Source organism: Culex quinquefasciatus, chromosome 2 (assembly GCF_015732765.1).
Source record: "Culex quinquefasciatus strain JHB chromosome 2, VPISU_Cqui_1.0_pri_paternal, whole genome shotgun sequence".
NCBI classification, from domain to species: Eukaryota; Metazoa; Arthropoda; class Insecta; order Diptera; family Culicidae; genus Culex; species Culex quinquefasciatus.
In genome coordinates this window covers 33,678,081-33,694,630 of record NC_051862.1, presented here as the reverse complement: position 1 = coordinate 33,694,630, position 16,550 = coordinate 33,678,081, and the positions used below count along the sequence as shown (strand labels likewise).

General features: G+C 35.8%; 1 protein-coding gene across 1 annotated transcript; it reads left to right on the top strand.

Moving 5' to 3' along the window:
• The first annotated feature begins 1,240 nt into the window (after positions 1-1,240).
• On the top strand, positions 1,241-8,871 carry LOC6053086 (sodium-dependent nutrient amino acid transporter 1). The gene is made up of 6 exons (XM_038257633.1): positions 1,241-1,424; positions 4,138-4,706; positions 4,764-5,034; positions 5,119-5,222; positions 7,847-8,475; positions 8,548-8,871. Exons 1-6 carry the CDS (start codon positions 1,362-1,364, stop codon positions 8,811-8,813), a joined length of 1,902 nt encoding a protein of 633 aa, XP_038113561.1. The 5' UTR covers positions 1,241-1,361; the 3' UTR covers positions 8,814-8,871.
• Positions 8,872-16,550: the final 7,679 nt, after the last annotated feature.

The window sequence follows — 16,550 nt, the reverse complement described above, 5'->3', positions numbered from 1 at the left end:
AATGTTTTGTTTGATCTTGTGAAAAAACCCTCGCAAAGTTTTAGGCAAATAAACAAACGCAAACAAAAAACTAAATATAACAAAACTTTGTAAAATATGAAGGATTCTGAGAGAGAGAGAGAGAGAGATAGAGAGAGAGAGAGAGAGAGAGAGAGAGAGAGTGATTCAGTTTTTCTAAGATTTAATGTGGTTTATTTTATTGGTGGATGTAAAACACAATACAGTCCAGATTCGATTATCCGAAGCCTCGATTATCCGAAGTTTTGATTATCCAAAGGTTTTATGGAACTTCGGATAATCGAAACGGGAACAAAAAAATAGTTTTTAAATAATTACTTTAAATATAAAATTTTAATTTTTGATTGCCTATACAATTCAAAAATGCATTTTTCGCCATTTTGGCCGCCATCTTGGATTTAGAGTAGTTTAAGGGTTATAGTAAAACTCAACAATTAAAAATAAGACATCGATTTTTTTTCCTGAATTCGATGATCCGAAGATTTGATTATTGCCAAGGCCTTTGGATAATTCTAGCATTTTTGTATGACCCAATCTCACTCCCCAGACCCAATGTCACCCCTGATGATGGTACTTATCTTTTTTAAATTGATGCATTGTTTTCATTTTTCTTAAGTAACTTTCATAAATCGATCTGTTTTGTTATTAATTTATCATAATTCAAATAGTCATAACACTCTTCAAACGTGTCTATCTCCGTCGAACGATAAATCACCTGTCAAGTACGTGACACCAACTTTACAACCAGCAAATTCTCATCCCCCACCCCCCGGCCACCCTTGCAAGGTGGCGTCGAGTTGAACAACTTTGTAGCCTTTCAGCATTTTTTTTTACTCAAAGCTCGCCGCAATAAAGTTTGCATCCGCGCCCGATGTGTGAGATAATGACGATTCTGTGGCAGATCTTATCTCTCCAGCCGGGACAGGTCCGCTGAATGCACTGATTCAGTCCAGTTTGACGAAAGGGGTTTCCTCGGGAGATTCCCGCCAGGCCGTTGAACGCGTTTCATTCATTTTCAAATGGAAAGTGAGAAAAACTGGACTTTGATGGGCTTTTTCGAAAATTGGATGTGGACATCTTGAACAGCTGAATGAATTCTTTTCAATTCTAGCGATGAAACATCACATTTCGATGTTTCAATACCTGCAAAATTACGCCAATTCCGGTTTTCTTACCCGTACGGTAAGATAGTCTATTGCGGCTGCACAAGTTAATCACAGCGCCACTTGACTGCGCTGAGGATCAGTCCTTCCGCGGTGAGCCTCGAGAGCAGAAGTGTTTGGTGATCAGAAGCCGGTTTCGGTTTGATTGGGTGTTTTTGGAAAGTTTAGACCTCGGACAACATGGAGAACCGATCGTACGTGGGCGAGTCCAGAGTGGATTTGAACGGTGCTGGAAATAATCTGGTGAGTTATAAGAGTTTATGATAATTATTTGAATTAAAATTATGTGTGTGAAAAAAAAACCAAGAGAATTTTTTTGAAATTGCTCGAGTTAATTTGCAAAAGGTCCCACGCATTTTAAAAGTAAACAAAGCCGATTTTCGTTCAATTTACGAATTATCAGCTTCAAAATTGTACATCGACACTAGGGTACCCAGAATATGCGACTTTTTTACAAAACCTCTCAAAATCGGTCAACGTTCACGCATTGATACTCAAAGGAAAAGTTTGTACGGGAATATTATTATTCTTTAAACTGTGATTCTTATTGGAAATTAAACGCTCTACAATTTTGTAGAACAAACCAGGCTCGGGTATTAATGGGTAAACCTTAGCCAATTTCACTCATAATTGTCACAGAAGCTTGAAATAACCCAAAATATTATTTTTCGCTTGAGGGGCATGTTTTCTGGGCACGCCCTTTAAATGCTCTTTACTGATAAATAATGAAAATTATATTGGGTTCAGGGTGCCATCCAAAAACCACGAGGACACTCCAGCGGGAGGGAAGTGGCAGGAATTCCAGAGTTTTTTTTGAAAAGGACCAATAAACTATTGTCTTTCATATGTTTATAGGACCTAATAAAAAAAAAACTCTAGAATTGTCCTATTAGTTGTCGTGGATTATGCGGTTTATGGATGATCTCTAAAGAATTAATCAAAGAAGTGTTGGAGGTCGTAATGTCTGTTGCGACGTATTGCAAACTAACTCGAGACATAATCTTTGAATTATCAACTCTCTACAACCCAACCCTGCCACTATAAACCTGTCTTAGAGATCACAGTACGTGATCTTAGTCAAAATATTGGAGTCAAAGCATTGGAATGGTTTGAAAGTTTTCTCAAAGATAATATCAGTTTAAAAATGTGTTGACAATTCTCAGAAGAACACATATTTTCTTCAACAAAATTGAAAATATTAACACACGAAAACTTTAATGGATTTTTCAGCATAAATAAAAAAAAATGAAAATAAAATATAATTGCAATTGCACCTTCAACTGCTAAATTAAACCTGTACAGATCTAAGGTAATTCCCCGGTAAAACCGGCCAACCAGCTTGGGGAAAATTGGATAAACCCAGCTGGCCCATCGAGAAAAACCGGTTTGCGATCAGCTGTGTCGGTCAAGCGAAACGTGTGCACCGTAAAACGCATCAATATTTTTGCCGGTTTTGTTTTGCTCGTCCCGTTCGTAACAGAAGGCGCGTGGGGTTGATAACTGTGCTTGATGAATAAATAACCACGAGTCCATGAATGAGTCAGCAAGAACGTGAGTCGGGTAGTTCGTTTGAAATAGATTTTTTTATGAATTTAGCTTTTAGTCGCTATTCGAAATTTAAAATTATAATTTCATTAGTTGCTTGATGATAGATACGCTCAATATTGGGACAAAGACTCTACAGTAAGTGTTACGAGCAAAATCACTATCAGCAAAAAGTACAACTCATGAATGGCGGTATAAACAATTATTGAAGGAGTACAGCTTGTTAACTTGATGTTTGTCGAGCAGAGTTGAAAGACTGATTCGATTGATTTGTAACAATTGAGGAGACTAATACAAAAAGATTTTTTGATCGATTTACGCCTTGTTGATCTCTTCGATTTTATTGACTTTTTGATATGTTTTACTGGACCAGAAAATAATTTGGGCCAAATTATATTTTTTAAACAGTTTTTTAAAGGTGAAATTTAGTGTTAAATTTGTTTAAACTATCCTCGTTCAAAGATGGCACTATTTTGAAAGAGCAAAGAAATTTCGATTTATTTTGTTTATTTTGTTTATTTTGTTGATTTGTTGTTTGTTCTATTTTGTAGCAAAAAAATAAATAAATAAAATTTTGTGTTAAATAAATACGGTCTACAAGCTTCATCAAAACTTGAAATTAACCTTTTTGTCAATAACTTCGCTGATCGCGACGATATCACAAAAACAATTGATTTGAATCCGATTTTAATATAAAAATAATAAATCTTTCTTCTTAAAAAAAAACACAATTTTGAAATCAAGGCTAACATTAAAAAAAAGGCCAAATAATAAGTGCAAACCATAGAAGCGAAATGAAACACAGATTTTTTCATGCGCTTTTTTTTTCCTGAAAATTCTTAATCTTAACCTACAACTTTACCAATGATACCAAATTGGTCTGTAAATTCCAGTTGCAACGAACTTTGTAAACACATCTTCTAGAGAATCTAAAAACTGCATGCTTATTTAGATTCTCGATAAAGGAAATTTGATATAAAAACCAAATTCATTCCATGCATCAATAGTTTTTTTCTAAACATAAGTCATATGGAACAAGTAAAAAAAAACCTGAACTTTTTACCAACAGGAAATATTTTCAACTGACTGTTACTAACCAAACAATACCAAACAATCTCACATAGATATCAAATTATAATCACAGCCACCTTTTGATAATCCTTATCACAATCATTAATTAAAATATAAAACATCAATAAAGATAACATACGCAACCAATTAACTGAATGCAACTTTGTCAAACAGTCTGATACGCTGTCGTGAGGGTCGTGAAAATCATAAACATTCTGCGTTCCGCTTGCACTGATAACAACACTAACTAAAGCTCGTAATCCCCAAACGATGCAATTCTGATAACGCTAAGATAAAAAAAACCTTTTGCCCTCTTCTAACGCACGTCCTGCCCCTCCAGTCTTCCGTCCACAGCTACGACGTCTCCAACACGTCGATATCATCCAACGGAGGTGATAAGCAGAATCAGCCAGCTAGCACAGCCTCCTCGTCTAAGCTGGTTATAGTCCGGGACAAGTGGGGCAAAGATGTGGAGTTTATGCTGTCCTGCATCGCGTACTCCGTGGGCTTCGGTAACGTCTGGAAGTTTCCCTATACGGCGCTTAAAAATGGCGGCGGCGCCTTTCTGATCCCGTACCTGGTGGTTCTGTTCATCGTGGGGCGACCGATCTACTACCTGGAGATGGTGATGGGACAGTTTTCGAGTCGGGGTTGCGTCAAAATCTACGACATGGCACCCGCGATGAGGGGGATCGGCGTTGGACAAACCATTGCCATGTTCATCGTGATGACTTATTACACACCGATTCTGGCGATAACCTTAAGATATCTGGTGGCGTCATTTAGCGTCGTTTTACCTTGGGCCAAGTGTGATCCTTCGTGGACTAACTGCATCGATTCGGACTTTGCTGGTCAGATCATAAGTAACTCGACGGTTCCTCCCAAGGCGTCCGCTGAACTGTACTTTCTGTAAGTAAACGCTTTCCAGCTTCCTTGAAGTCTCCTCAACATACACCTCAATTCCAGCAACACTGTCATGCACAAAAACGACTCTCTATTTGACGGGATCGGCACTCCGGATTGGCGCCTCACCCTCTGTTTACTCTTCTCATGGCTCTGCGTGGCCATCATCCTGATCAAGGGCATCAAGAGTTCCGGCAAGGCGTCCTACTTCCTGGCCATCTTCCCGTACGTGATAATCCTGATTCTCCTCGTGCACGCGTGCACGCTTAAGGGAGCGTTCAACGGAATTCTCTACTTTCTAACGCCCCAGTGGGACCAGCTGTTGAACATAACGGTGAGTTGTACCCACTGCAGCAGCCGGTGGCGCAAATGCTCCTGAAGGTAGGCGCAACGCGATAACATGTGTTTTCGTTTTCAGGTGTGGTACGAAGCCGTAACGCAATGCTTCTTCTCGCTGTCGGTTTGCTTTGGCGGAATCATCGCGTACGCGTCGTTCAACAATTTCTCGAACAACGTTTACAAGTGAGTATCTCAAACATTCAGTAGCTTTGTGCAATGTATCAATGACTATTGTGTCAATGTTAATAATTTATTTTTGTACACCCAATTTTTAAAAAAGAAGGCTTGGGGATTTTTTCTAAAGTAGAAACTTGTATAAGCTTTGTAGAAAAGATTTAAAATATCGATTATAAAAATAGTTAAATAGTGATTTGTGCAATTTATAATAAATTTCTAGTTTCAAGATTAACTTAAAAAAAATAAACAAAAACCCACAAACCCACAAAATGCCATTATTTACAGTTACGAAACTGTAAATAATGCAAAATATCAAACAGCGACAAAAACGACACGTCATCATAAATTGCAGCTGGATTAACAATGACAAATGTTTAAAATAACTAAAATACGAGTTATTAATTTGAATAAAACAAAAAAGGGTCGAATTTTCACTATTTCCCACTCCGTTGCAACGTCACAGAGTAATCGATGCGGCAAATGAAAATTTTGGCTTAAAATTAGTTTTTTTTATAGTCACTACATGAAGAAAATTCAATTTGAATCTGAATTTGTAATAACATTCAAGTTTTGAGAAGGTTTTGATATCATACGAGACATATTCCGAAAAAGTTAAACATTTCGCCGGAATGTGTCCAATGTGGTTGTATATTGAATTATGGTGATTGTGGTCATTCGTCACCAAAACAAAATGTAAATGAATTTGAAAAAAAAATCAAGTCTCAATACAATATCGGCAGTAATTGTTGTCCGTCCATAAAAGGTGTTGAAAATATTCAAAAATCTGTATCATCGGTAAGATTTTTTTTTATTAATTTTGTGTCTTCAGCAATGTTGTTAAGGAAAATTCTGAAAAATAGTTACACTTTTGAAAAAATCACCCATAGTTTTAACTTTTTTTACAAAAAAGTGCAATTACCAAAAACAGCGCAAAGGATCTTTGAAATATTTTTTTTATTTGAGCTTAAACGAAAAAATATTGAAAAACAGTTATCATAAGGTGTTTTGAATGATTCTTATTCATTTCACTTCTACATTCATTAACATTTAGAGGTCGTCTTAAAAAAATGTTCCCTTATTTTTTGAGACTTTTCAGAAAGATCTTAGCTTTTAAATTAAAAAAAAAACTAAAACATTAATGAAGTCAGATTTTTCTAAGGAACTAAAATGAAGCAAGATTTTTAATCTTTTTTGAACTAAAATGTTTCATTTATCAATTAAAAAAAACATTAATAAATGCTTACAAAATATGTTAGAAGTATATTAAAAAAAATATTCTGACAGTCAAGAATAAGTTGATTTTAAAAAATAAAGTAAAAATTAAAAAAATATTAAAGAAGTCGGACTTGTTTTTAAAGATCGGGTCATATTTGAAAGAATTAAAAAAACTCACAATCAATATTGGGACAATCGAGAATGGGTTGTTAAAAAAACTAGCATTCAAAATATTTTACAAGACAGTATTTTTTTTAAGAACTGCTCATTTATGAATGAATGGAAATATTACAAATATATTAGGACAATCAAAAATAGATTGTTTTTGAAATGGCATAAAAAAACAAATTTGAGATGTCACCTTCATTAAAAAAATCTGCTCATGTTGAAAAGAATGAGAATCAAAATATTTTTAGAAGTCTGATTTTTTATTTTTTAATGAATCGCTCGTAGTTTGAATGCATCGGATAACTAAAAAAATATTATAGAAAAATATTATGGAATAAAACACTCTGAAAAAAATATTTGGAAGTTACACTATTTCAGTAAGCAAATACTTTTTAAATATATTTTAAAAGTTTATAATTATTATTTTTCTTTATTTTTTTTTCCACATTTGACCTTTTGTCCTTTCGACGTTTTTTCAATTCGACCTTTTGTCCACTTTCGACCTTTTGGCATTCAATCTTTTGGCATTCGACCTTTTGTCCATTCGACCTTTAGTGATACTTTTTGTACCAAAAAATTTAAAAGTGTTCTTGAAATTGGAATTTTAGTTTTTGCTACCTTCTTTAAATGTAGGCATAATTATAAAATTTAGAAAATATTTTTATTCGAAAGAATGGAAAACTTCACAAACATTTAACTTTTTAACATTGAAAATCAGACTAATAGTAACGTCAAGATAACGTCAGTTGAAAATTGAAAGCTGAATTGAAACTCTACGTTTTTGCTCATCGATTTTGCTTATTGGAAACACTTCTTGCCAATCTTTTATTTCGGCAGCTATTTGTCCGATTTTCAAAGTCCATAATTAAAATGGAAGAGATTTTTTTTGGTTTCTTGAAAAAAAAAACTGCTGATAAAAACCTTTGTGTTACCTACTTAAAATGGCTTTTAATGAAAACGGCACGTATTACAGAAAAAAATAATGATATTTTTCGCTTGTAAATATGATTTTGCCTCAAAAAATATTTTTTGATTTTTTTAAATGAAGAATTTATTATTTTTCAAAATTTCATTTTTGGTCGATTAATTTAATAAATTATAACATGAAAACATATTAAATGAAGGATGAAGTAAATCCTCATGATAATTTTTTTGGGTTTTTTAACAAGTCAAAACTGTTTTAAAAATTAGGACAATCATTGAAAACAAACCGAAAACCAGCTGCAATCCAAAATTATCCTTTTCAGAGACGCCATCATCATCTCCTGGCTGGACACGTTCACCTCCATAATCGCCGGCTGCATCGTGTTCGGGGTGATTGGCAACCTGGCGTACGTTACCGGTGAGACCGACATCCAGGCCGTAGTCCAAAGCGGAGCTGGGCTCACCTTCATGACCTACCCGAACGCGATCGCAAAGTTTGAATGGCTTCCGCAGCTGTTTTCGGCGCTGTTCTTCCTGATGCTGTTCATCGTTGGGCTGGGGAGCAATCTGGGCGTTACGACGAGCATTGTGACGGCGATTCGGGATCAGTGCCCGTGGTTGAAGAACTGGCAGGTGGTTTCGGTTGTGGGGAGTGTTGGGTTTTTATGCGGGTTGGTGTATTTGACTCCTGGGGGGTTGGATCTGCTGGATGTGCTGGATTACTACGGGGCCAAGTACGTAACGTTGACGTTGGCCGTGTTTGAGCTGGTGACTTTCGGGTGGATTTACGGGGTGGACCGGATATGCAGAGATATCAAGTTTATGCTCGGGCTCAACACCAGTCTGTTCTGGAGGATCTGCTGGGGGATTGTTACACCGCTAGTGACTATCCTGATTCTGTTGCTAAGCTTCATCGAGTACGAGGCGTTCAACGTTCCCGTGGGTTACAATGGTAAGATATTGCTGGAAAGTGAGACACGTGTAATTACTCAACTCATTGTTCTCCAATTTCTCGTTTGTCCAGTTCTAGGTTGGTTCATCTACATCCTTGCGATTCTGCAACTGCCAGGCTGGGCACTGTACGCCGCTAGCCGACTCAGCTCCAAGACGTTCGGTACGTTTGTGGAATCGCTGAAAAAGTCGTTCCGACCACTGTCAGAGTGGGGCCCGGGCGAGGTAGCAGACCGCACGCGCTACCAGGAAGAGGTGGAACAGCACCAAGCAACCCTACCAAGGGATCGAAATGTCAGCGACTTTATCAAGCGGCGACTGTTCAGCAAAACCAGCTGAAGGCAGCTGTGCAAAGTTTCATGTTGTTTTCATTAAAAAAAGTACTCTTTCGAAGGGAGCTTTGCTTTGTTATCCAAACGCGCATTGTGCAATCCCTTCCAGGGCAATTATCAGTCCCAGCTGCAGATCACTTTTCAAAGATATCACACGCCGTACCGATTTGTACCGCGGCAGAACCATTACCCCAATCATCAACGATTGTAGTTCACCGACGACGCCCCAGCAGTCGTTCAGTGGTGTGTTCTACCCGCACATTAGGCTGACGAACGGCGGTCATTAGGAATTCTAGTCAGCAAGACTCCTTATGTAAATATTGTTGCAATTAAATCGTCACAGCCGACAGTCAAACAAGTGGTGGTAGACAACCCTATGAAGAGGTACGGCCGGCGTAGAAAATCCCCCAAAACGTATTATCTTGTTCGCACGTCGTCGTCGTCGTCGAACTCGTCGTTGGCCCATTTTGGCATCAACCCAGCGGGTCCACAATTCGGGGACTTCTGGTGAACGTGTTAAACCGTGGTTATGTTTGGACTTTCCAGGATATCCCTGAAAATCCCGCAGCACTTTAAGAGCTTCATGTGGTTTGAGGTCTCAGTCTTGATAAATCTTTAAGCTTTGATCGCTCTTTGACAGCTTGATGAACAATGTTTCTTTAGGTTTTTCCTTCTTTAAGACCTCAGACTTCCAAAACTGAGTTGCTCACAGATCTTTTCCTATAAATCTCTCATTTAGTAATAAAAGAGTGAGGAGCCTCGAACCATGGTTCTTGCATGAAAAGACTTGAACTCTGTCCATTATCCGTTGTATTGCAAAAAGAAAAGCATGCCATTGCAAAGTTATTTCAATTATTTTGAACAAAATGGTAAGAAAATAAAATCAACTGGAAACAGTTCCCGAGCAGACGGAAATAACTTGGGAATAACATTTTTTGATACTATTTTGTTATTATTTTTTGTTATTTTGACAACTAATCTGATGATCCCAATAACAGTTGAAGGTATTTTCCATAACAAAAAAAAATTCCAAAGTTGTTTTGGCTTTCAACCAATATCAGACCAATAACAAATGTTGTTATGATAACATAAACTGTTATTAAACTCTTAGGCAAAAATGGATTTTTCAAGAAGATTTCATAACCCTTTATGTTATTTTAACAGTATTTGTTATTAAAATGGCATGAATTTTGTTATTACCGTCTGCCCTGGTTTCTTAATAAGTTTTCTATATGCGTTTTTTTTATCTATTTTAAATATGGCTTGGAATAAAAAAATGCATAAACATAAACTTAAAAAAATAATAACAATATTTAGTTGTTTTGAAAGCGTTTATATGACACCAATTCACATTAAAGAAAACTTTGATAAAAATGTGTCATAAATGATTGTAAAAAAGGCAAACCATACTGCCATTTTTCTGTAAATATTTTTCTAGCGTATGAAATCGATTGTGGTAATTTGTAGAATAATTATGATTCTGATAATTCCGATCTAGACTCATGCTTTGAATGTAAAACAATTGCTTAAAAATCACCGTTTGTGAATCATGAATGATCTGGATGGATTGTTCTATCGGTAAGACACGTTCACTGAAGATTTGTAAAATCCCGTAATTGTAGTTTTTACAACTACGACTCATGAGTGTGCTAATTTGCATAAAACCTATACAACTAGTTTTCCCTGTTGCACAATTGATCACTCAATTACGGCTTTCCGAAATGACAAGTATAGTGGAGATTTTCGTTGAAGTTAATTTAATCAAGAATGTTCCTCCTAAAACTTCAATTTCAAAAGAAAAACTTCAACTCATAAAAATATTTCATTTTTGCATACCAGGTATTCGTACAAATCACTAGCAACCGTTCTATAGAAATATAAAGAAAAGTTCCCATCTTTATTTACCAAGTCTTGAATGAGATATTCTGAATTCCTCCACGATGAGCATTGTTTACTGACAGGTGCTACGAATACCTGTCGGTGTCATCAACATGTTGACTGATCCAGTTAGTAATACTGGAAAGTATTGGGTAGAAATTCAGTCATGCACCTTTTATCTGCAGCAAAAACACGGTTCATTAGATGTTTACCACTCTTTAACCTAACAGTGTTGAAGGTAAACAAATTGCGCCTCTTTAGAGACTCGTTTGACCTACGACAAGAAGGAGACCATCAAGCCAGAGGCACGTTCTTGGTTAGATAAGAAGAATATAATGAACGTGGTTTTACTGGATACATTTACGAACTTAACAGAGTTCATTCTAAGTAGGAATTTAAATTGACGTCATAGTTCAATGCAAACTCATGCTGAGTTTGACGCAAAACTTTTGTTTATCTATTCCAAAAAGATTGATTTCACCAATAAACGGGTTTTGTAAGCAACCACCAATAAAAACAAATTTTGAATCCGCTTTCCTTTGCTTTAACACACTTTTGAAAAGTCAGGATAAAAAGTGAAAATCTGTTTTACGAATATATTATGCCAACGATATTATAATGTAGTACCGGCAATTAGGGCGAATCGAGACAAAATGTGTGAACTAAACTAAACAAAAAAAACATGGCACAAACAGCTTTCTCGATACGCCCTAGATGACGGTATTTTTAAATGTAGGAATATTTCCGCTCATTCAAATTAGCACTTTTTTCTGTATTATTTTGGTCACAGAAATTCTCGTGACTGATTTATCTGCGTCACACTGTTGGTCAGCATCACAGTTTATTTCCAGTTCTGCAAACTTTGTTTTATGAGTTAGTTTTTGCCTTCCTCACGTTACTGAGGCAAGGCTATAAAATCACTCGCAAAATGAACTTCTCAATTAGACCTCCTAGACCCACCTTCATGTATACCTATCGACTCAGAATCAAATTCTGAGCAAATGTCTGTGTGTGTGGTGGGATGTTGATCAAAAAATTGTCACTCGATTATCTCGACATTGGCTGAACCGATTTTGTCCGTTTTGGCGTCATTCGATCCGTCTTGAGGTCCCATAAGTCGCTGTTAAAAATTATGCAGTTTAGTTAAGTACTTCAAAAGTTATGCTAAAAAAACGATTTTAACAAAAGTCCGGAAGATTGTAAAAAGGGTGGTTTTTGTAAGAAAACCCGTCATTCTATACATTTTCAGAAAGGTATTTAAAAGAACTTTCCAACGCGTCCAAGACATTGAAGATCTGACAACCCTATCAAAAGTTATAAGCACTTAAGTGTTATTTATACGCTTTTTGGAGGCCGGATCTCAGCTATGTTGATGAAAACGTTGTCCGGATCTCTCATGCGACCTATCGTTGGATAGGTATTCAAAAGACCTTTCCAACGCGTCCAAAACATTGAAGATCTGACAACCTTATCAAAAGTTATAAGCACTTAAGTGTTATTTACGCACTTTTTGGATTTTGGATAGCACCCTTTAAATGTGGGGAAGGCGCCAACCACCCAAGGGTGAATTAAGTCACGTTTTTTTTAAGGTTTTGTGATATTTTTTTCACTCAAACCATTTTGTTTTTTTTTTTCATTCAGTATCAGTACAATTTGAATGACATGCAAAAAATACTAAAAATTGATGATACTAACTAATGTTCAATACACAATATGAAAAGTAAGTAAAAACTTGTAACATCATTATTTTGAAAGGGGTTGAACCAGTTCTTTGTAATATGAGATCATATTGTGACACTTATTTGTAAAATAATTTAGCTCATTTGCTGCAACGAATGTGTCATTCAGTTGAGAAATGTTCAATAATATTGACTAAATTTCAGTATGAGTTTCATTTAATCAGGGCTGTGGAGTCGGAGCCGGAGTCGGTGGAGTCGGGTCTTTTTGGGGACTTTGAGTCGAAGTCGGAGTCGGAGTCGTAAAAAATCGAACAGCTGGAGTCGGAGTCGGAGTCGGCTACATTTTATGAGCTGGAGTCGGAGTCGGAGTCGGAGCCGAAAATTTCTTATAACCCGGAGTCGGAGTCGGAGTTATCTAAAATTCAACAAAAAAATGTTTTTTCTATTGTTCAGTATTTGTTATAATGTAGGTTAATTTACAAAACTTCACCTATGTTCAATTGTTTTTTAAACTCGCATGCACTGCATTGACATTTTTTTATTACGTTTTATAGAAATTTATCAGATACCATTATGTTTTAAGCATCTTATTGTGATTGGAAAGCTCTAATTGTGTTATTTCACTATGATGACTAAATGATAACCTAATAATCCAAGTATGTAGTATCATAAATTAAAAAATAATAAACAAGATTGGTTTTTTAGTCAGACATATTCCATCTCAACTGTGCACGAAAAAGTGAAAATTTGAAAATTACCCTCTCCGATCCTGCTCAAATTTGGCAGAGCTGTTGATACTATCAAAACATGCAAGAATCCCGAATTTCATCCAAATCGTCCCTCCATTTTTGTACCTCCCCAAAAAATCGACCTTTTGGCGATTTTTGACCAAACCTCCTAGTTTCAAACGGCGATAGCTCAGGAACCACAAATCTTAGAAGGTCGGTCTTAGACTCAATTTTGAAGGAAATTGGACGTAGAATCCATTTCCGTGATCAAAATGTTGATTAATTTATTTTATCTACCTGTATCGCGCAATTGAAAACTTTAAACGGCCGTATCTTAAAACACCCCAACTTATTTTTTTTATTTGACCTCACCATCGTGTTCCCCGGCCAGTTTTACATAAGAATCACTTATCGACAGAAGGGAATATGTTTCGTTCCAGAGATATCGAATTTTAAAGTTTTGTGTTTTCGAAATTGCCTACATCAGCTTCATTCGCCGCATCTGCTAGAAGCACACAGGCGGGCTGATCAATAACTGCTACCTGGTGCTCTGCGAGATGATTAATTTAATTTATATTTTTATAATTTTACGCAAATATTTATTTAAATGGCTAATAGGGGAAATTCTCGTATGTTTGGCAGGTTAAGTCCTCGCTTCTAGTTTCGTCCAATTTGCTCATTTTCATTTAAACAACAAATGTTGCAAAACTTTTGATAGAAACTTGCTTGTTCACTTCTTATTGAGCTATGTATCATTCGATTTCAGTTAAAAACGCTTTTAATCAGCTGTATTTGAATGCCAAAGCGCTGATATGGCAACATAACAGGAATTCTGGAATTAGATGCTGTTCCCCTACCTTGATCAATTTATTTTTGTGAAAGGAATATTTATTGGGTTATTTTGAATGCACCGTTTTTTAACGTGTTGCTAACCGTTTTAGATTACCTCCGAGGCCATGACTAGGGCCTTTATCATGGGCGGTAGCAAAACAGTGCCATTCAGCAAAACCCCCAAAACCTGCGTTATTATTATTATTATTATTATTATTATTATTATAGTTTATTATTGACATTTTACCATAATTTGGAAAATCTGATTTATGGTTTAAAAGATTGATCATATTAAATCAATTTTTATATTGTGAGCCAGCTCCATTTGATTAAGACATGATTTTGGTCAAGGTACATTTAATTTTAAAAATCCTTATACGTGAGGACAGCAGCCGTACTGTGTTCCAAAAATCCAAGAATGATAGAAGAAAAAAAAACACTGCTGCGGACGGTGTCGAAATCATCGCAACTAAATTTGGGGAATTAGCCGCTTTGCAGCAGATCAAACTTTGAGATTTTCTTACATTTTTCAGTTTTATACTTTCCAGAAATCCTTTTCCTACTCCTTGTGATCGTCCTTCACTAGAGTACAACGTATCAACAAATTTTATTCATTTTAATTCATTTTTTTACTCAATAATGTATCGTGCAATTATTGTTCAGTGTTACTAACAAGATTAATTGCATTTTCCTGCTCGCTCCGTCGGAATCCAATTCTGCCCTTTACTGTGTGTCGTTATTGCTCTGTCCAGTGGGTTAGCACAGAAAATCACTTTATTCATATTTTTGAGCAGATAAACATTCGCGATTAATCTCCAGTTTCCTACAGTGTTATACAGTTAATGTTTGCCCAATTTGATAAAGATTATTTATGAATATGATTAAGCATTATTTCAATAAATGACCAGGTAGCATTTATTGATCAGCCCGCCTGTGTGCTTCTAGCAGATGCGGTGAATGAAGCTGATGTAGGTAATCTCGAAAACACAAAACTTTAAAATTCGATATCTCTGGAACGAAACATATTCATTTCTGTCGATAAGTGATTCTTATGTAAAATTGGCCGGGGAACACGATGGTGAGGTCAAATAAAAAAAATAAGTTGGGGTGTTTTGAGATACGGCCGTTTAAAGTTTTCAATTGCGCAATACAGGTAGAAAAAAATAATTAATCAACATGTTGACCACGGAAATGGATTCTACGTCCAATTTCCTTCAAAATTGAGTCTAAGACCGACCTTCTAAGATTTGTGGTTCCTGAGCTATCGCCGTTTGAAACTAGGAGGTTTGGTCAAAAATCGCCAAAAGGTCGATTTTTTGGGGAGGTACAAAAATGGAGGGGGTGGTCCGATTTAGATGAAATTCGGGATTCTTGCATGTTTTGATAGTATCAACAACCCTGCCAAATTTGAGCAGGATCGGAGAGGGTAATTTTCAAATGCTGTTCCGCTTCAGATGGAATGACCCATATTCAATTGATTATTTTTTTTACCTATATAACCTTTTTATTAAAATTTGACCAAATTTAATCCAGTTCTTTCTGGAAAAAGTACACACACAGTCATATTTTAACCCGATAGCGAATGTCTTGGAGGTTTTAAGTAAAATCGTTTTTCAGGAAAAAAGTTACGAGGTACAAAAACAGATTAAAAATAATGATTACTATTTTTAAATCGGATAAAAATCATTGGCTGTATAACTCTTCCTTCAAATAATCAACGATTATAACAATCTTTTACTTGGAACTCAACATGCGCATTTTGTTTATCACTTTTGTTTATTAATAAGTACAAAAAATCAAGTGTATTTGAAACTGACAAAAAATATCAAAAAAAGTTGCAACTAATTTTGAAATAATTATTGAATATGTTAAATATATCGATTATCATAATGTTTACTATTTCTTTACTCAAATCTGAAAGTGTGGATCCTAAGGAAAATTATCGATGAACAAATCTCAAGATTTCAGCATCAAAAAGGACCTAATATGAAAATGTATAAAAAATGATAGGATATCAATTTATTTTTCAAATATTATTCAAACGGTATGAATTTCCTCCTTGATTTTCTCTCAATGTATATGTCCTACGCCAATATGACGGAAGGTGATAATCATTGCAAATCAATGCACCTTAAAAAAAATTTCTTGGAAAGTACTTTAAGGGGTCCATTTGAAATATCCGTGACGTAGAAACTATTTTACTTATGGATTTTTGCTTTTTTTCCAATTTAAGGTTTATTCATTCATTTTGATGGAGGTGCACGATCATTCATAAAGCTTCGTTTTAGGTGAAGATTGAAGAAGTATCGTGCGTCTCCTTTTAAATATATACAAAATTTTAAAATTAAAATAAATCTAAAATCCCTATGTAAAATATTTTCTAGGTCACGGATACTTGAAAAGGACCCCTTAAATGTCCTTTCTACGAAGAAATTTTTTAAGTACATTGATTAGCAATAATAATTTGTACGTCTTTAAAAAAATCAAAGAAGCTTAAAAAGCCAACAATTTGTTGAAAGCGGGAGTCGGAGTCGGCTAGAGTTGGTAGGCCGGAGTTGGAGTCGGAGTTGGAGTCGGAGTGGAGCTGAAAGCCGGAGCCGGAGTCGAAGTCGGAATCGCCTAATTTCA